At 40.2% G+C, this 20,734-nt stretch overlaps 1 protein-coding gene across 1 annotated transcript in view; it reads left to right on the forward strand.

The window, feature by feature from the left end:
* DAPP1 (dual adaptor of phosphotyrosine and 3-phosphoinositides 1) overlaps positions 1–20,734 on the forward strand; it is a 58,960-nt gene that overhangs the window by 37,116 nt on the left and 1,110 nt on the right. The window contains exons 5-8 of the mRNA XM_068542494.1: positions 14,184–14,231; positions 15,622–15,684; positions 17,092–17,177; positions 19,784–19,871. Coding sequence (XP_068398595.1) covers positions 14,184–14,231; positions 15,622–15,684; positions 17,092–17,177; positions 19,784–19,871 — 285 coding nt within the window. The remainder of the gene's footprint in view (positions 1–14,183; positions 14,232–15,621; positions 15,685–17,091; positions 17,178–19,783; positions 19,872–20,734) is intronic.

The raw sequence follows: 20,734 nt of genomic DNA on the forward strand, positions 1-20,734 counted from the left end.
GGCCATTCTGACCGGTGTGAGATGATACCTCGTTGTAGTTTTGATTTGCATTTCTCTAATGATTACTGATGCTGAGCATCCTTTCATGTGTTTGTTGGCAATCTGTATATCTTCTTTGGAGAAATGTCTATTTAGGTCTTCTGCCCATTTTTGGGTTGGATTGTTATTTTTTTGATATTGAGCTGCATGAGCTGTTTGTAAATTTTGGAGATTAATCCTTTGTCAGTTGCTTCATTTGCAAATATTTTCTCCCATTCTGAGGGTTGTCTTTTCATCTTGTTTATGGTTTCCTTTGCTGTGCGAAAGCTTTTAAGTTTCATTAGGTCCCATTTGTTAATTTTTTTTCAATTTCCATTTCTCTAGGAGGTGGGTCAAAAAGGATCTGGCTATGATTTATGTCACAGAGTGTTCTGCCTAGGTTTTCCTCTAAGAGTTTGATAGTGTCTGGCCTTACATTTAGGTCTTTAATCCATTTTGACTTTATTTTTGTGTATGGTGTTAGGGAGGGTTCTAATTTCATTCTTTTACATGTAGCTGTCCAGTTTTCCCAGCACCACTTATTGAAGAGGCTGTCTTTTCCCCACTGTATATTCTTGCCTCCTTTATCAAAGATAAGGTGACCATATGTGCGTGGGTTTATCTCTGGGCTTTCTATCCTGTTCCATTGATCTATATTTCTGTTTTTTTGTGCCAGTACCAAACTGTCTTGATTACTGTAGCTTTGTAGTATAGTCTGAAGTCAGGGAGCCTGATTCCTGCAGCTCCGTTTTTCTTTCTCAGGGTTGCTTTGGCTATTCAGGGTTTTTTGTGTTTCCATACAAATTATGAAATTTTTTGTTCTACTTCTGTGAAAAATGCCATTTGTAGTTTGACAGGGATTGCACTGAATCTGCAGATTGCTTTGGGTGGTATAGTCATTTTCACAATGTTGATTCTTCCAATCCAAGAACATGGTATATCTCTCCATCTGTTTGTATCATCTTTAATTTCTTTCAACAGCATCATAGTTTTCTGCATACAGGTCTTTTGTCTCCTTAGGTAGGTTTATTCCTAGATATTTTATTCTTTTTGTTGCAATGGTAAATGGGACCGTTTCCTTAATTTCTCTTTCAGATTTTTCATCATTAGTGTATAGGAATGCAAGAGATTTCTGTGCATTCATTTTGTATCCTGCTACTTCACCGAATTCGTTGATTAGCTCTAGTAGTCTTCTGGTGGCGTCTTTAGGATTCTTTATATATAGTATCATGTCATCTGAAAACAGTGACAGCTTTATTTCTTTTCCAGTTTGGATTCCTTTTATTTCTTTTTCTTCTCTGATTGCTGTGGCTAAAACTTCCAAAACTATGTTGAATAATAGTGGTGAGAGTGGGCAACCTTGTCTTGTTCCTGATCTTAGTGGAAATGGTTTCAATTTTTCACCATTGAGGACGATGTTGGCTGTGGGTTTGTCATATATGGCCTTTATTATGTTGAGGTAAGTGCCCCTCTGTGCCTACTTTCTGGAGGGTTTTTATCATAAATGGGTGTTGAATTTTGTCGAAAGCTTTTTCTGCATCTATTGAGATGATCATATGGTTTTATCCTTCAATTTGTTAATATGGTGTATCACATTGATTGATTTGTGTATATTGAAGAATCCTTGCATTCCTGGAATAAACCCCACTTGATCATGGTGTATGATCCTTTTAATGTGCTGTTGGATTCTGTTTGCTAGTATTTTGTTGAGGATTTTTGCATCTATGTTCATCAGTGATATTGGCCTGTAGTTTTCTTTCTTTGTGGCATCTTTGTTTGGTTTTGGTATCAGGGTGATGGTGGCCTCATAGAATGAGTTTGGGAGTGTTCCTCCCTCTGCTATATTTTGGAAGAGTTTGAGAAGGATAGGTGTTAGCTCTTTTCTAAATGTTTGATAGAATTCGCCTGTGAAGCCATCTGGTTGTGGGCTTTTGTTTGTTGGAAGATTTTTAATCACAGTCTCAATGTCAGTGCTTGTGATTGGTTTGTTCATATTTGCTATTTCTTCCTGGTGCAGGCTTGGAAGGTTGTGCTTTTCTAAGAATCTGTCCATTTCTTCCAGGTTGTCCATTTTATTGGCATATAGTTGCTTGCAGTAATCTCTCATGGTCCTTTGTATTTCTGCAGTGTCAGTTGTTACTTCTCCTTTTTCATTTCTAATTCTGTTTATTTGACTCTTCTCCCTTTTTTTCTTGATGAGTCTGGCTAGTGGTTTATCAATTTTGTTTATCTTCTCAAAGAACAAGCTTTTAGTTTTATTGATCTTTGCTGTTGTTTCCTTCATTTCTTTTTCATTTATTTCTGATCTGATCTTTATGATTTCTTTCCTTCTGCTAACTTTGGTTTTTTTTTTGTTCTTCTTTCTCTAATTGCTTTAGGTGTAAGGTTAGGTTATTTATTTGAGATGTTTCTTGTTTCTTGAGGTAGGATTGTATTGCTATAAACTTCCCTCTTAGAACTGCTTTTGCTGCATCCCATAGGTTTTGGGTCGTCGTGTTTTCATTGTCATTTGTTTCTAGGTATTTTTTGATTTCCTCTTTGATTTCTTCAGTAATCTCTTGGTTATTAAGTAGTGCACTGTTTAGCCTCCATGTGTTTGTATTTTTTTACAGATTTTTTTTCCTGTAATTGATATCTAGTCTCATAGCATTGTGGTTGGCAAAGATACTTGATATGATTTCAATTTTCTTAAATTTACCAAGGCTTGATTTGTGACCCAATATATGATGTATCCGGGAGAATGTTCCATGAGCACTTGAGAAGAAAGTGTATTCTGTTGTTTTTGGATGGAATGTCCTATAAATATCAATTAAGTCCATCTTGTCTAATGTATCATTTAAAGCTTTTGTTTCCTTATTTATTTTCATTTTGGATGATCTGTCCATTGGCGAAAGTGTGGTGTTAAAGTCCCTACTATGATTGTGTTACTGTCGATATCCCCTCTTATGGCTGTTAACATTTGCCTTAAGTAACTGACGTGCTCCTATGTTGGGTGCATAAATATTTACAATTGCTGTATCTTCTTCTTGGATTGATCCCTTGACCATTATGTAGTGTCTTTCTTTGTCTCTTGTAATAGTCTTTATTTTAAAGTCTATTTTGTGTGATATGAGAATTGCTACTCCAGCTTTCTTTTGATTTCCATTTGCATGGAATATCTTTTTCCATGCCCTCACTTTCAGTCTGTATGTGTCCCTTGGTCTGAAGTGGGTCTCTTGTAGACAGCATATATACGAGTTTTGTTTTTGTATCCATTCAGCCAGTCTATGTCTTTTGGTTGGAGCATTTAATCCATTTACATTTAAGGTAATTATCAATATGTATGTCTCTATTACCATTTTCTTAATTGTTTTGGGTTTGTTATTGTAGGTCCTTTCCTCCTCTTGTGTTTCCTGCCTGGAGAAGTTCCTTTAGCATTTGTTGTAAAGCTGGTTTGGTGGTGCTGAATTCTCTTAGCTTTTGCTTGTCTGTAAAGGTCTTAATTTCTCTGTCAAATCTGAAAGAGATCCTTGCTGGGTAGAGTAATATTGGTTGTAGTTTTTTCCCTTTCATCCCTTCAAATATGTCCTGCCACTCCCTTCTGGCTTGCAGAGTTTCTGCTGAAAGATCAGCTGTTAACTTTATGGGGATCCCCTTGTACGTTATTTGTTGTTTTTCCTTTGCTGCTTTTAATATTTTTTCTTTGTATTTAATTTTTGATAGTTTGACTAATATGTATGTTGGCATATTTCTCCTTGGATTTATCCTGTATGGGACTCTGCACTTTCTAGCCTTGACTGACGATTTCCTTCCCCATATTAGGGAAGTTTTCAACTATAATCTCTTCAAATATTTTCTTATTCCCTTTATTTTTCTCTTCTTCTTCTGGGACCCCTATAATTCGAATGTTGGTGCATTTAATGTTGTCCCAGAGGTCTCTGAGACTGTCCTCAATTCTTTTCATTCTTTTTTCTTTATTCTTCTCTGCAGTAGTTATTTCCACTATTTTATCTTCCAGGTCACTTATCCGTTCTTCTGCCTCAGTTATTCTGCTATTGAGTCCTTCCTGAGAATTTTTAATCTCATTTATTGTGTTGTTCATCATTGTTTATTTGCTCTTTAGTTCTTCTAGGTCCTTGTTAAACGTTTCTCGTATTTTCTCCATTCTATTTCCATGATTTTGTATCATCTTTACTATCATTACTCTGAATTCTTTTTTCAGGTAGACTGCCTATTTCCTCTTCATTTGTTTGGTTTGGTGGGTTTCTATCTTGCTCCTTCATCTGCTGTGTGTTTCTCTGTCTTCTCGTTTTGCTTAAGTTACTGTGTTTGGCGTGTCCTTTTTGCAGGCTGCAGGTTCGTAGTTCCTGTTGTTTTTGGTGTCTGCCCCCAGTGGCTAATGTTGGTTCAGTGGGTTGTGTAGGCTTCCTGGTGGAGGGGACTGGTGTCTGTGTTCTGGTGGATGAGGCTGGATCTTGTCTTTCTGGTTGGCAGGTCCGTGTCCGGTGGTGTGTTTTGGGGTGTCTGTGACGTTTTTATGATTTTAGCCAGCCTCTCTGCTAATGGGTGGGGTTGTGATCCTGTCTTGCTAGTTGTTTGGCATAGGGTGTCCAGCACTGTAGCTTGCTGGTTGTTGAGTGAAGCTGGGTCTTAGCATTGAGATGGAGGTCTCTGGGAGAGCTTTTGCCATTTGATATTACATGGAGCTAGGAGGTCTATGGTGGACCAATGTCCTGAACTCTGCTCTCCCACCTCAGAGGCACAGGCCTGACACCTGGCCGGAGCCCCAAGACCCTGTCAGTCACACGGCTCAGAAGAAAAGGGGGGGGGGGGGAGAGAAAGAAAGAAAAAATAAAATAAAATACAGTTATTAAAATAAAAAATAAAAAATAATTATTAAAGTAAAAAAGAAAAAAAAAGAAAGAGAGAGAGAGAAGAGAGCAACCAAACAAGAAAACAAATTCACCAATGATAACAAGTGCTAAGAACTATACTAAAAACAAAACAAAAAAAAAGAACAAAAAAACCAGACAGACAGAACTCTAGGACAAATGGTAAAAGCGAAGCTATACAGACAAAATCACACACAGGATCATACACATACACACTCACAAAAAGAGAAAAAAAGGAAAAAATACATATATATCCTTGCTCCCAAAGTCCCCCGCCTCAATTTGGGATGATTCGTTGTCTATTCAGGTATTCCACAGATGTAGGCACATCAAGTTGATTGTGGAGATTTAAGCCGCTGCTTCTGAGGCTGCTGGAAGAAATTTCCCTTTCTCTTCTTTGTTCGCACAGCTCCCGGGTTTCAGCTTTGGATCTGGACCCGCCTCTGCGTGTAGGTCGCCTGAGGGCGTCTGTTCCCGCTCAGACAGGACGGGGTTAAAGGAGCAGCTGTTTCAGGGGCTCTGGCTCACTCAGGCCGGGGGGAGGGAGGGGTACGGAGGAGGCGGGGCGAGCCTGCGGCGTCAGAGGCGTCATGACGTTGCAGCAGACCGAGGCGCGCTGTGCGTTCTCCCGGGGAGGTTGTGCCCGGATCACGGGAGCCTGGCCGTGGCGGGCCGCACAGGCTCCCGGGAGGGGCGGTGTGGAGAGTGACCTGTGCTCGCATGCAGGCTTCTTGGTGGCGGCAGCAGCAGCCTTAGCGTCTCATGCCCGTCTCTGGGGTCCGCGCTGACGGCCGCGGCTCGCGCCCATCTCTGGAGCTCCTGTAAGCGGCGCTCTTAATCCCCTCTCCTCGTGCACCAGGAAACAAAGAGGTAAGAAAAAGCCTCTTGCCTCTTCGGCAGCTGCAGACCTTTTCCCGGACTCCCTCCCGGCTAGCTGTGGCGCACTAACCCCTTCAGGCTGTGTTCACGCCGCCAACCCCAGTCCTCTCCCTGCGATCCGACCGAAGCCCGAGCCTCAGCTCCCAGCCCCCGCCCGCCCCGGCGGGTGAGCAGACAAGCCTCTCAGGATGGTGAGTGCTGCTCGGCGCCGAGCCTCTGTGCGTGAATCTCTCCGCTTTGCCCTCCGCACCCCTGTGGCTGCGCTCTCCTCCGTGGCTCCGAAGCTTCACCCCTCTGCCACCCGCAGTCTCCGCCCGCGAAGGGGCTTCCTAGTGTGTGGACACCTTTCCTCCTTCACAGCTCCCTCCCACTGGTGCAGGGCCCGTCCCTATTCTTTTGTCTCTGTTATTTCTTTTTTCTTTTGCCCTACCCAGGTACGTAGGGAGTTTCTTGCCCTGTGGGAGGTCTGAGGTCTTCTGCCAGCGTTCAGTAGGTGTTCTGTAGGAGTTGTTCCACATGTAGATGTATTTCTGATGTATCTGTGGGGAGGAAGGTGATCTCCGCATCTTACCTTTCCTCTGTCTTGAAGGTCTCCCTTCAGTGATAGGATTTTAAAGACTTCAGAAATGGCACTTAAATCCCGGCCTTACTTCACCAAAGAAGTTCGTGGTAGAATGGGCGAGAGGTTTATGGTCACACAGTTGGCTAAACTGTTATTCTACAAATTTCTTAAATTAAGAATAGAAAAATCTTCTTTTACATTTCAACTTTCTATGGAAGAGAAAGATTCTCCACCTTGGCCATAATCTCTCAGGATGTTATTTTTTTCCTGGCCTTTTTTTCCTTCACTGAATGAAGGGTACGGACAGAAGACACTTGCATTTCTTTGCAGCGTGTGAGCCACTGTTCAGTTTCAGTGTAACTGGGGCTTTCATTGTTCTCCTCAGTCTGTTTACGTTTGTTCTGGGAGCTGGGACCCTGCAAAGATTCTTCTCCAGCACCTTTCCCTTCATCATGCGCAGCGCTCCCCTATCCTTTCCCTCTCCCTCGTTGGCTACATGCTCTGGTATAAGACATCTGGATGTGTGCCGATGATAAAGAGGACAACACCCAAATGAAATTTCAAAAATTAGTTCTAGACAGCAACCATTATGCTTGAAGATGTTCAGTTACACATTATGTTAAAACATGCTTGACTTTTTTGTCTTTGTGGTACTTTCTCTACCCCGCCACCAGAGACATCTCTCCTAAGAAGTAGATTTACCATGTGACCTCCCTGCTTAACATCCTTCGGTGGTGCCCACTGTCTTCATCTGCCTGGAACCTGCTCACCTCTCTGGCCTGACCTCATGCTCCTCCTACACTCACGCTATGGACCCCACCTCTCTCCACAGCTGTGCTCCTCCTCCCCTCCCTGCATCAGAAATGCTGCCAACACCGCTACTGTCCCCTCATCCTTAGAGACTTGCATCCAGGATCAGCCTCTTCCAGGAAGCCTTCTTGGACTCCTCTTAGCTTCCTCTAAAATGCCCCTCCTCTGTGCACCCTCGGCTCACCTTTATCCTGGAATCATCATACTGGGGGCTGACTACCCGCACGGTGTCTGCCCTCTCCAGGAGCCTGACACTTCCCACGACAGGAATCATAGCCTGTCTTCATAGCTTTATAGCCTAGCCAGGTTCACGACATATTACATTGTTACTACACTACATCTACTCAAAAATAAAAATTCTGGAATTTGGTTGAGAAAGATGTTTTAGCTTTGTTAGAGTAAGAAGGGCAAGTATAAGACCTCAGAACTAGAGAAATTTAGGAAAGCAAGACAATAACTAGTCCCAAGTCAAAACAGACCAAAGAACACATTAAGGTCTACCCTCTAACCGATCCTTTGTTTTCCAGTCGACGGGACTCTTCCTAACCTTCCTCTTTACGATCCTTACCCCACCACCGATCACTTTAACAGCGTTTTCATTTGTACTCTCAGTTAAACTTACATTCTCATCTGTTACCTTCCCCTAAAGATCTCCACTCAAGGTCAATTGAACCATACCTTACTACGTGCAACATTTTTCAACAGTAAAATGCAGATAAGACCTAACTTGTGGAGCTGGTGTAAGCATGAGACACAGCATACTTAGGTAGATACAGCCCTCTTGAGATCAAATTCTGCAAGCCTTATTGCTTACCTTTTTGCTCGCTCCAGGTATCAGATCGATTCACCTGCCCAAGTATTCAAATATGAATATACACAAAAGGTTCTGTATAATGGAGTTTTTAAAACAGTGATGAGTGGATAGTTGAAAATGTCTGCACTCACACTGTGTAATGAGAGGTCCATGACATTTATTGTGTATTGATATAGACAGAAAACTATAAAGGCTTTCTAATGGATTCTGCAGTGTCACACTATTCCTCACTAAGAAATGATTGATAACTGAACCAGCCCGCTGGGGAACCAGTTCTGTTCTGATTAGAAGCTCTTGTCCCTTGCTGAGCGCAAGAGTTCACAGCCTTGATTGACTACTCCCATGCACATATGATACTGCACCTCCACCCCAACCTGAGAGCTCTGAGGGCTTCTAGACATCTGCCTTCTCCTTTGGGGATGGGGTTCTTGCACAAGCTCTGGCAGTGGAGGAAGAGGACTAAGTGCTGTTTACAGGAAAAAGAACTTGCTTGAAGTGAAAATGAAAATAGGTGTCTTATTGCCCAGAAATGTAGATGTTTCTGCAAAACTGTTTACCATCCTTTGGCAACTGCATTTGGGGAAATTACGATTTATATATTTTATACACAACATAGGATCGGGCTTCTGAGATAGGATGAAATTTAACTGATTCATTTATTTAACAAACTTTTTAAAAAGTGCCTACAATGCACCCAGGACTGTTTTAAGCACTGGAGAGTTGGGAATAAAGTAGGCCAAGGTTCTGCCCTCACTGAGCTCACACTGTAGTAGGGGGACCACAGACAATCACCAATGGAATATTATAAACCCAGATACTAATAGGTCATAAAAAGAAAAAGTAGGATAAGGGGAGGAGAGGGAAGCAAGGGAGGCCTCTAGGAGGAGGTGACATTAGAGCAGAGGCTTCACAGAAGGGAAGGAATGACTCAGGTCAGGATGTAGAAGAGCATTGCAGGCAGGGATCAGGACAAAAGCCTCGAGGTGGGAACAAAATTGAGGCGGTTTAAAGACTAGTAAGAAGATCTAGCAACTGGCATGGAGTGAGCTAGAGGGAAATTGGTAGGAGATGAGATTATTGGGGTGATGAGGGGTCAGATCATGTAGCCAATGGGGTTCTCAAAACGCAGTGCCACCCAGCTGAGTGTTTGGAAATTTATGAGCATTTCAGTTGTCACAATGCTCTGGAGCATTGCCAGCATTAGTGGGTGTCTGGAGCTGTGAAGGGTCTGGGACTTTACCCTTCTTGCCAGCTAACAAGTTTGCCTGCCACAGTTTCACAGGTGTTGAAAGACACAAAAGGCTTCTGCTTGTCTGCCTTTTCCTCTGAAGCGACCACTATTTCTATCTTTTCAGGCTGTCTGCCATACAAATATGCTTTAAAAATTGGTGTGGGACAAAGGACTGTTGGTGCCTTGCTCGTAAGACATGGAGAAACACAAGAGACCCCTGGAGAATTGTCCAACAATGGGGAGGGGTCATGGAGGCTAAATATCCCACAACACATGATGAAGAATTACCCAAAATGCTAATTGTCCTCTCCTTACGCAACACGAAAGGCCTTGTAGGAGAAGGTAGAGAATTAATTTTTTTTCTAAGCGTTGATAAAAAAAATCATGGGAGTTTGAGTAACACAATTTGTTTAAGTTTTAAAATTTTTAAAAAGATAATTTTCACCACTAAGTTGAAAATGGGGTCGGGGCAAAGTTGGAGGCAAGGAGACCAGTTAGGAGGCTGTGACAACCGTCCAGGTGAGAGACCATGGTAGTTGAAACCAGAGAGGGGAATAAGAATAGTAGTTAGAACAGGAGGAAGGCATAAGAACTGGTCAACTTCACGATGTGTTTCAAAGGTAGAAGAAACAAGACTTACTGATGGATTGAATGTAGTGTGTGAAGGAAAGAGCAACGGAGTAAATACTCCTGCTGTTTACTGAGATGGCTGAGATTGCAGGAGGAGTGGGAGATGGGAAAGAGGTGTAGTTTTGGACCTGGGGACTGCAAACCACTAGTTAGTTATGTTAGTAGAGTTTACGGGAGATAATATATGTCGAGTGGTTGACATAGACCAGAGCCTATCTCAAACGTTGGCTCATTAGCTTCCTTTGCTTCCCTTTTGTGGTATTTGACATTTTTCAGAACTCTCTTCCTCTAAAAATTCTGTTTCCTTTGCTTCTGCAACCTCTTTCTGCCTTTATTATGTTATCTTTTCAGCACATTTTACAGTTCCTCTTCTTAGACACCTCCCTTGCATGCTGGCCTTTCCAGTATTCTGTCTTTGAAGCTCTTCTCACAGTTTTGGTGTCTATCCTTCTAGTCTTTTTCTTGAATAAATATATATATTTTGTTAACTGCACAAAGTCACGTTTGGTTTTGTCCATTTAAACATTATCACACAATCCTATTCTAAAAGACAAATGCTCATTAAAAACAAACAAAAATAAAAACTCACAACCTTAATAACCTAGAGGATCTGTCATTTAAAGAAGGTTTAAAAGGAAAAAAAAAAGGGGGTGGCAGAAGAGGGGTTTTCTTACAAGCTTTTCAGCAAGTGTCACATTTTCTCCTTAAATGGGATTTCAAAACAAAGGTGAAATGGCTTAAATAGAAGTATTCATAAAAAGGAACTTTACAGAATTGTCAACAATGTTAAGACAACATTGACTAACCAGTTTCATTATGGCGTCTTCCCCCACTCTTCATTGTAGTTATAATATGCTTGTTTAATTAATTATATATTGTGAACATCTTCCACGTCATTTCATAGTCTTCTAAAACATCATTAAAACAAATTCCTTAACATTCCATTATTTGGATATATCATAATTTATTTTGTTAATTCTATTATATTTTTACATGCTATTTTTTAATTGTCAATAATTGCAAAGTTATAGAAAAATTGAAAGAACGATACAAAGAAAGTAAATTGCCTGCATGATGCCATCACCCCAGTACTTCAGTGTGTATTCCCTACACACAAGGACATTTGCCTCATGACCACACGGAGCCATTCAAATGAGGAAATTGACATTGATACAGCACCATGGTCCCATCCACAGATCTCATTTAGGCGTCACCAGTTTTCCCAGTAAGGCCCTTTAGAGCAAAAGGATCCAATCCAAGATCACAAGTTGCTTTTATTTGTCCCGCCTCTTGAGTATTCTTCACTCTGGAACACTTCCTCAGTTTTTCCTTGATATTGTGACTTTGACACTTCTGAATATTAAAGGCTAATTATTTTGTGAACTGTTTCCCAACTTTAACTTAGCAGCTGTAGCCTTGTGATTAGATTCGGGTTTTGCATTTTTTGGTAGAAATACCACAGAAGTGATGCTCTGCACGTCTCACTGCATCCTGTCAAGTGGAACACGATTTCAGTTTGTCTTATTCCAGTGTGTTTGATGACTTGATTAATTGGTGTCTGCCAGGTTTCTTCACTCTGAAGTCACCTTATTCCCTTTGTCATTAATAAATATTTTGGGGGGAGATTGAGACTAAGTAGGTATCCTGTTCCTCATTAAACTTTCATCCACCAATGTTATTGTCCATTGATGTTTCTTGGCTGCTTTAATTATTACTGTGATTGTTGCCAAGTTGTGATTCTGTGGTTGTCTTATTCCTTTTACATTTATTGGTTGTCATTCTACTGAAAAGAAAAACTTTTTATTCTTTGAATTTATCCAGTTATTTTTATACCATGGGTTCTAATCATGACTGTTATTATTTATTTTGATCCCTCAAATTTCCCCAGTTTTGGCCAGTAAGAGCTATTTCCACATGACTTTTGCATCCATACCTCATAATTCTCTGAGAATTTTCTTAATTTCTGGTACAGCAAATTGTTCCAGGCTTATCTCGTACTTTTCTTGTATCCAGCTCTACAATCAGCTATTTCTGGAGAGTAGTACTTTAGAAATCCAGATCTGGGTGCCACAGTTGCATTATTAGCAGAATGTCACTCTCCCAGCCCACTCTGAGAACAGAGCTAGGGAAAATATGTATGTCTATACATATGTACACTTACCTATATTGCTGTCTGTATTTTTTTCTAGTCCTATCTATCTAAATTTCTTTCTCTCTCTCTCTCTCTCTCTCTCTATCTACCTATCTACCTATCTATCTATCTATCATCTATCATCTATCCATGGGTTTGCACCCATACCTCCAATCCTACTCCAGTTCCACAAGGCTTATTTTAATTTCTTCACTTTTCATGGTTGTAACTCTCTTTCCCCACAGTGAGGAACATGGATTCCATTGTCTTCAATACATTCACTTATTTGTAGATCAGTCAAATGTAATCAATCTGCAATTGCAGCCGGGCAGGAACCCCACTGCCTGTCTACTTTCACTCCCTCCCCTACCGCAGATGCCCACGTAGCCCGACTTGGCTCTGAAACTGTGCCCTGGCTGGCACGTCCACGCCTCTGGGGCGGAAGCCCTCCTCGCCCTGCCAGGCTTCAATGCCTGGCACCGAGCTGCCACCCCCGCCATTGTCCCCACAGATGCCCTCTGTTCCCTGATTTGACTCCACCCTGTACTAAGGTGCACCAGTGCCCTGCACACACTCACACTGATGCCTGCCTTGCTTCATCCCACCTGATGGTTTTGGACTAAATTTAAGGCAGGTAGGGAGGCAGGTAGAAAGGAGGGTAGGCAGGCTAATGCTTTATTTTTAAAATATTTAGGTTGTTTCCAATTTGGGGCTATTATAAACATCTTTCTTATTACAGATCATGTATTTTTAAAAACAAATCTGCTGTATAGTTGTTTCCTTTCTTACCTCCTGAGGCCGTGAATAAAATTGGTATTCTCAGCTTCTTTCTCTGCAAACTTCTATGTATCTATCAAAACCTTAGAAAGATACTAGACTTATATTGTTTGGATGGAGGTAAGATAGAGTGAATAGCATATCCCTTAGTAAGATTTTAGTAAATAATTCTATCAGAGTCTTCTATGAAACAATTTACCCTTAATTATTTTGCCTCTGCAGACTCAACAATCCAAAATGTTGTTTTTTTTCTATTTCCATAATATAATACCCAAACTCAATTCAGTCAGTTCAATTTTTTTTAGTGTCAAAATAAATTAAGCTGATTATTGGATATCAAATTCACCAATATTATTTAGCATTATTTAAATGAACACCTGGGAAGTTCATCCTTACTTAAATGCCATAGAACTGTAGAGGAAGTGGTCATATATTATTTCTAGTTTTCACTCTCTTCGTTGTTCCTCTTTTTATTTGGTAGGGAGAATTCACCTCAGGGAAACATACTCTAGAAACTCCCAGGAAAAAAAACATTGATATCAACAAGTCATTTCCCAGTTTGTATTCATTTTTTTCTTACTAATATAAGATATATTATGACATTATGTTAGAACATAACATCTTACCAGGAATTCAATTTCTTTGGAAATTTATGAACTTAGAATTTTTTTCATCTGAGGGTCCTGGTTTTATGCAAATTTCTATTCACACAGTTCCCCACCATTCCTTACATTTTTGTAGGTGCCAGCTAAGTGTGCAATGTTGCTGTTACTCTGGAATTAATGATGAGTGAGTTAAAAGGAATGACTCATTCTCACTTCAAATCCCTTTTGGATGAATCCAGTGTAAATAAATCTGCACTCATGAAAATCTGTTCCATGGACTATAGGTCTCAAGAGACGGTCTGCAAAAAAATAAAAGGGGGTTTCAAGGAGAATTACATGATAAAATAAATGTTGAAAATGCTATTCCTAATGTTCCTTCTTTACAATTCATGAAGCATATTAGCATAAAACAGACTCCGGGAAGTACAGAAACCCGTCTTTGCTTAATCCAGAGTTTCCCAGGTACTGACCCCATGTCAGTGTGTGTGCACATACTTATGTGCATAACACCCCACCAACAATGCAAGCAGCTGGGACGCACACACACACTTCGCCCAATGCCGACTTTTATAAGTGGTATGATGTGGCTGATTGTTTGCAAACTGCGAACTCGTGTTAGAGGAGAATCTGTCCATTGTTGCCTGTTGCTACAGAATCACGCCAGATGATCTGGTCTGAAAACAGTCTCTCACAACACAGGGAGGGTTTTCAAGTGCCTAGATGAGAACTGAAAATCCTGCAATTACTTAAAGATCAAAGGCAAACTTGTGTTTCATTTTAAAATAGGACAGAAATAGAAAGACAAAAATAAAGTTGTGATAGTTCTGGGCTTCACTTGTTTCTTTCTTTTTTCAGCTGGGCACCAAAGAAGGTTACCTCACCAAACAGGGGGGGCTCGTCAAGGTAAGGAAGCACGTTGCTGCCAGCCACAAAGAAAGAGAGCACGTCATGGGGGCTCAACCCTCATTTTGACTTTTTAAAAAGCAGAACCTACTTATTTTGACCCAGTTATAATATTTACCTGTTTCCAGAGTTCATCTTTATGGCCAATATTAGTCAAAATTCTGGAAAATGACTTGACTATTCTTTGGCAAAGCCAAATGTATGAGAATAGCCTACATTTAACACCCAAGAAAACATGTAATCCTTTTGATGCAATGATTGAGGATGAACGTAGCAAGTTAACTCTAGCACATATCTTGGCTTTTTAAGATTTTTTTAACAAAAAAGAAGTGAAAATTGGATGAAATGTTCACCTAACAGTAGGCCCCAAAAAACCCGTCACCGGCATGAATGTAAGTGTATTATAAAATCCCACAGAAAACAAAATTTAGGACTTTACTAGTTGGGGGGGGGTATCCTCTATTTATGTGATTGTACCTTTAAAGTTACTCTATTTCATTTTCACGTGCCAAGAAGACCTTCATGGAATGTGTCTGTTCTTTCCCATTTTAAGAGTCAGGACACTTCTTAACCTCTCGAGGATACTGGCCTGCTTGAATTTAACTTAAGTACTTAGTTATTTGTGTCCCTACTGGACTGGATGCTCCCTAAGGAGAGCAAGTATTCATGTTCACAGCATTATTTTAAAATCCAGTTACTTCTTTTAACTGGGAACATTGCCACCCAACATCATTAGTGTTCTGTTAGTACATAAGAAAGAGGCAGTGGGTAACAACAGTTTTTCCACCAGTGCCATGGAATTCTTCGGCAAGGTTTAGAATAGCATGTGGTTCAGCTTCCTAAACCTCAATCTGCTTATCTGTAAAACAAGAATAATAATATTGGCTTGGCCAAAAAGTTCGTTCGGATTTTTCCGGGTAGTAGAAAACCCCGAACGAACTTTTTGGCCAGCCCAATATTTGGCAATGTATGGGGATTGGCTATAATGTATGTAAACCTCCAAGGATAGTATGTAGCCCTCAGTAGGCGCTGAAAAATGATATCTATTCTTATTATGGAGTTTTATTAAGATTATTAAGTCTTATTAAGATGGAAATTTCAGCGGTTTGTTATACATCACCTTGAATGTTTATGATAGGTTATTTCTTTGGTTTAAAAATGTTGATATCTTTGCCTCCGTTGTGAGCTTAATGCATGGAATCATTTTAATTTTTGAAACTTTAAAATTTTATTTTATTTTGAAAGTTTTTTCCTCAGAAACAACACTGCAAGAATATTTTATTGTATCTAACCTTTTACATACTTTTACAACAAAAGGAAATTAACTAGTTCAAATATTATGGTCCTGTATTCAAAACCTACATGTTTTAATTTTTTTTTTTTTTTTCAGACCTGGAAAATGAGGTGGTTCACTTTGCACAGGAATGAACTGAAATACTTCAAAGACCAGATGGTGAGAAACATGATAATATATTTTCCCTTTAAAAATGAGCCCTGTACCACTATGGAGGACAGTATGGAGGTTCCTTAAAAAACTAAAAATAGAACTACCATACGACCCAGCAATCCCACTACTGGGCATATACCCTGAGAGAAAACCATAATTCAAAAAGAGTCATGTACCACAATGTTCACTGCAGCTCTATTTACAACAGCCAGGACATGGAAGCAATCTAAGTGTCCATCGACAGATGAATGGATGAAGATGTGGCACATATATACAATGGAATATTACTCAGTCATAAAAAGAAATGAAATTGAGTTATCTGTAGTGAGGTGGATGGACCTAGAGTCTGTCATACAGAGTGAAGTAAGTCAGAAAGAGAAAAACAAATACTGTATGCTAACACATATATATGGAATCTAAAAAAAAAAAAAAAAAGTGGTTCTGATGAACCTAGGGGCAGGACGGGAATAAAGACGCAGATGTAGAGAATGGACTTGAGGGCATGGGGAGGGGGAAGGGTAAGCTGGGACGAAGTGAGAGGGTGGCATGGACATATATACACCACCAAATGTAAAATAGCTAGCTAGTGGTGCTTTGTGTCCACCTAGAGAGGTGGGATAGGGACGGTGAGAGGGAGACGCAAGAGGGAGGAGAAATGGGGATAAATGTATATGTATAGATGATTCACTTTGTTATACAGCAGAAAATAACACAACACTGTATATACTCCAATAAAGATGTTTAAAAAAAAAAGAGCCCTGTAGATGAAATGTCTGCCTTCAAGATCCCTGAAATTCTCCTATGAGCAGCTGAAACATCCTATAAATGATTGGAGATGTGAATTCTTGATTCCTGATATGAGCAGTGTTCTTTTGCAAAGACGAGATGTGTATCCCAGACACAGCTCTCTCGGGCTGGCTAACCTCTAGCTCCCTGGGGACATCATTCCCTCCGTCTAAGGCAATGGAATTGTTCTCTTGCCACAGTGTATTAACTGTCTCTTCCAGCAGTGTCCCCCTTTATTAAAAATATGTCCATTTCTCATGCCGATTTCATTAAACAAACTTAAAATTATTTCATCTCTTCTCATCTTTCCTACACAAAATTTCTGAGTAAGTGGATGTTTAAAAACATGGGAGACAAATATGACTCCCTTCCACGTGTTAAAAATCCATCTCCACCAAATTTAAGTTGACAAAGAAAATCTCTTCCTAATGTCCAGTTTCATGAAAAGCCAATCCCCAGATGAGCATGTGACTTCCCTTAGGAAGGTTTTCTATAGTCAGTCCCCGTAGTAGAAGGAAAGTTGACAGTCGCTCATAGTGGAGACTTGTTAGGGGAACAAGTGATGTACAGATTTGTATGTGTGTTCTTATGATGACACAGTTTGCCCTTTTATTTTATTTTTTTAAGTCACCAGAACCTATTCGGAGCCTAGATTTAACAGAATGTTCGGCTGTACAATTTGATTATTCACAGGAAAGGGTGAACTGTTTCTGGTAAGTTGTTTTATAAAGTAAATGTTTTTAAAAGTCTTCTTGCCAGACACTTAGTTTAGCAGAAGAATAAAAAATTGTATGTCTTAATGTGTACAAATGTTCTGATCTGAGGCAGGTGGGTTTAACCATCACACAGGGCATGTATGTCAGAAGTGCTTTCAGCCGAGTGCGACATAATACCTCATTTAAAGTGACTTAAACAAGTAGGAAAATCTCCTGGGTATAATAATTGTTTAGGTTGTGCACTGCACAAGTATGACGCACTGCACAAGTAGGATGCCATTCACATCTCAGACAGCTTTTATTCCTTTGAGGTGTTTTATTCAATTTCAATTACAACTTTGTTGACTCCAACAATGAGTGATTTGTATAATGATGACAGTTCTGGCAGATGGCACAAAAGTGTTTTGTTCTGTCACAATCAGTATATCATGACAATTTTCTAACTGGGAGAAGTAAAGTACCTTGAGAAAAGAGTGTCTTATTTCTCACCAACTTTTATTTTAAAGTTTTCAAACATACAAAAATTGAAAGACTTATATACCCATAGACCCTTCACCTAGATGCATCAATCATTAATATTTTGCCATATTTGCTTTATCTCTAACTATTCACTTTTTTTCCCCCTGAACTAGTTGAAAGTAAGTTGCAGACATCGTGGCACTTTTTACCCCTGAATACTTAAATTTGCATCTCTTAAGAAAAATCACCTATAGAACTACAATACCATTGTCACACCTAAGAAAATTAACATTAACTATTATTAATTAATGATTGTATAGTATCAACCAATAATGGAAATCTTTTCAAAATTCACATGAAGGTACCATATGAATTAACAGGGGTTTATATTTCTCACGTAACAAGCAATTGGGAGATGGGCAGCTACCCTGACAAGGTCAGGTCCAATGTCTCTACAATTCTCTTGGTCTTTCCCTCATGCTTACTACTTCAGGGTCCAAGAGAGCTACTCTAACTGTAGGCCTCACATTTTCATGTAAGCCATAAAGAAAGATGCTGGGATGGTATTAGCCAGGTCTGCCCTTTGTATCAGGAAAGCAGACATTTTCCCAGAAACTCTTCTATCAGATTGTTCCTCATCTCATTGGCTAAGACTGAGTCCCATGGCCATCACCAGCAGCAGGGGAAGCTAGAAAACAGTATAGTACGATCATAATTGGCTCCAACTAATTATAATTTATCACCTGGGGTTCTGTTAGCAAGAAGAAGGAAAAATTATCTGTATTAACAGGCAATTAATGATGTCTCTCCCAGGGAGGACCAAACAATGACAATTCCAGCAGTTGGTTCTGTACACAATATCACACCTCCCCCAGCTTCCCCTCTCTCTACTCGCTGCCCAACCAGACCTCACGTCAGTGTTTACCTTTTATACACCGGGACTTACCTCTTGTCTATTCAACATTAATTACTGGTATAACCAGATACGCTGCTTTGGTTTTAGGATATAGAAACCCTTCTGATTTAACTTTAAGGCTTTTTTCTTTTTTTTTTAATTAATTTTTTATTTTTGGTTGCATTGGGTCTTTGTGGCTGTGTGCGGGCTTTTCTCTAGTTGCGTCGAGTGGGGGCTGCTCTTCGATACTGAGCACGTGCTTCCCACTGCAGTGGCTTCTCTTGCGGAGCACGGGCTCTAGGCACTCGGGCTTCAGTAGCTGTGGCACACGGGCTCAGTAGTTGTGGCTCGCAGGCTCTAGAGTGCAGGCTCAGTAGTTGTGGCGCACAGGCTTAATTGCTCTGCAGCATGTGGGATCTTCCTGGACCAAGGATCGAACCGGTATCCCCTGCATTGGCAGGCGGATTCTTAACCACTGCGCCACCAGGGAAGTCCAAGGCTTTCTTTTTTTTTTCTTTTTTTTTTTTTTCTTTTTTCACAAAAAGGACAAAAAGATTTTTAGTGTTTGGCATCTCAACTGTAAGGACAGGAGGTGTGGGCAAGATATAAGTCAGACGATTTTGACTCTAGAGCCAAAGAGACAGTCAAAGGAGGAGTTAACTCTATTCCTAGTACAGTCTTTCATGCCAGTAGGCAAGTTTGTCTTCCCTTCAGCAAAGATTAACTCATGGCCAGAAGTGGGCAAAATAAATAGTTGAAGAGATTTATTGTCTCTTTTTCCTGCCCTGAAAAGTTAAAACTGCCTTCATCCACAGAGGGCAGTGTCATCCTCGCTGAAGCCAGCTAACACAAATGAGCTCCTTCAACAAACTCTCTTATCTGTCTTGCTTGTTCTTTGAATCGTAGCACAAGTTCTGAGTCGTTTAACAGATCAGCTGAATAAACACGTATGTGTATTCAGTCTAAGACATGAACAATAAAGTGATCTGGGGGTGACCTGGACCTGGTTTTTTTCTTTGGACTCTCACTAGAAAATACAAATCTGGCCTGTAATAATAACGTGAATCTACAGCCTCAACATTTCTGCGTTTGCTGGCAGGACTAGCTCCACATATACCAACTCCTCAAGTTCTCACCCAGGTTCTTTGTCAATTCTTTTTCCCCTTGGAATACTCTAATTAGTGCTCAACTAATAGATGTTCAACCAACTACCTGGAGTGTCTTACATTCTTTCTTTTTGTCTTATCAGCTTAGTATTTCCATTCAGGACATTTTATCTCTGTGCAAAGACAGGAGTAGAAGCTGATGAGTGGATCAAGATATTACGCTGGAAATTGGTGAGTTATTCGTGTCTCTGGATGCCTAGTACTCAGAAATCACGTGTTGATGATTTCAAACATATTTCTATTGAAAGAGTCAGACAACCCCCGAGAATGGACAGGAGATCTACTTGCAGGCTTGTGGAAGAATCTGTTCATTCTTCTGGGATGTGGAAGGGATGCAGAAAGGAATAAAAGAAAAAGAACGAAGATGCACTGGGGTCTCAGCCCCCGAGCCTAGCCTGGCACCCTGGTGTCTATCAGGCTTCCTATAAGTGTGTGGGCTGGTCCAAGTTTGCCTAGAGGAGGACATGTGGGACCAGAGGTCAGATAGAGGAAAGCTGACATATTTCTATAGTCGAAAATCCTTTTATTTTGTCAGAGAAGGAGGCTCGCCAGAGAGACTTAGCTTAATGTCCAGTGTAAGCGTTACTTTGTGCCAGTCAAGGACAAAAGGTGTGTTAATTTTTCTGCTTTCTATGTACCTCCCAGGAGGAAGACAAAGGGCTTATAAGAATTTACTAGTCTCATGCATTTTTTGTGTGTTTGCAAGTTAGTGAGTTGTTAGCTGAGAACTTGTCCTTAAAGCTTTCTTAAATTTCCTATAAATACCATCTTGAAACCCTTCATGTTTTCAACTATAGACAATTATTCCTAACTTTTTTAATGAAATAAGCTGATATATACAATCTTATTGAATATTCCTTTCTAAATACTGGGATTTTTGCTTTTGGTTATCTATTCACTTTGAGATCCAAAGCAATATACCACTCATTCTGAGACAGTTCCAACGTATTTGATATTCAATGGGGAAATACTCTGCTACATGAAGCTTTTGCTCAAATATGAATCATTTTTTATTTCTTCTATTTTGTAACTAT

The sequence above is a fragment of the Eschrichtius robustus genome, chromosome 4 (assembly GCF_028021215.1).
Source record: "Eschrichtius robustus isolate mEscRob2 chromosome 4, mEscRob2.pri, whole genome shotgun sequence".
Classification (NCBI taxonomy): Eukaryota; Metazoa; Chordata; class Mammalia; order Artiodactyla; family Eschrichtiidae; genus Eschrichtius; species Eschrichtius robustus.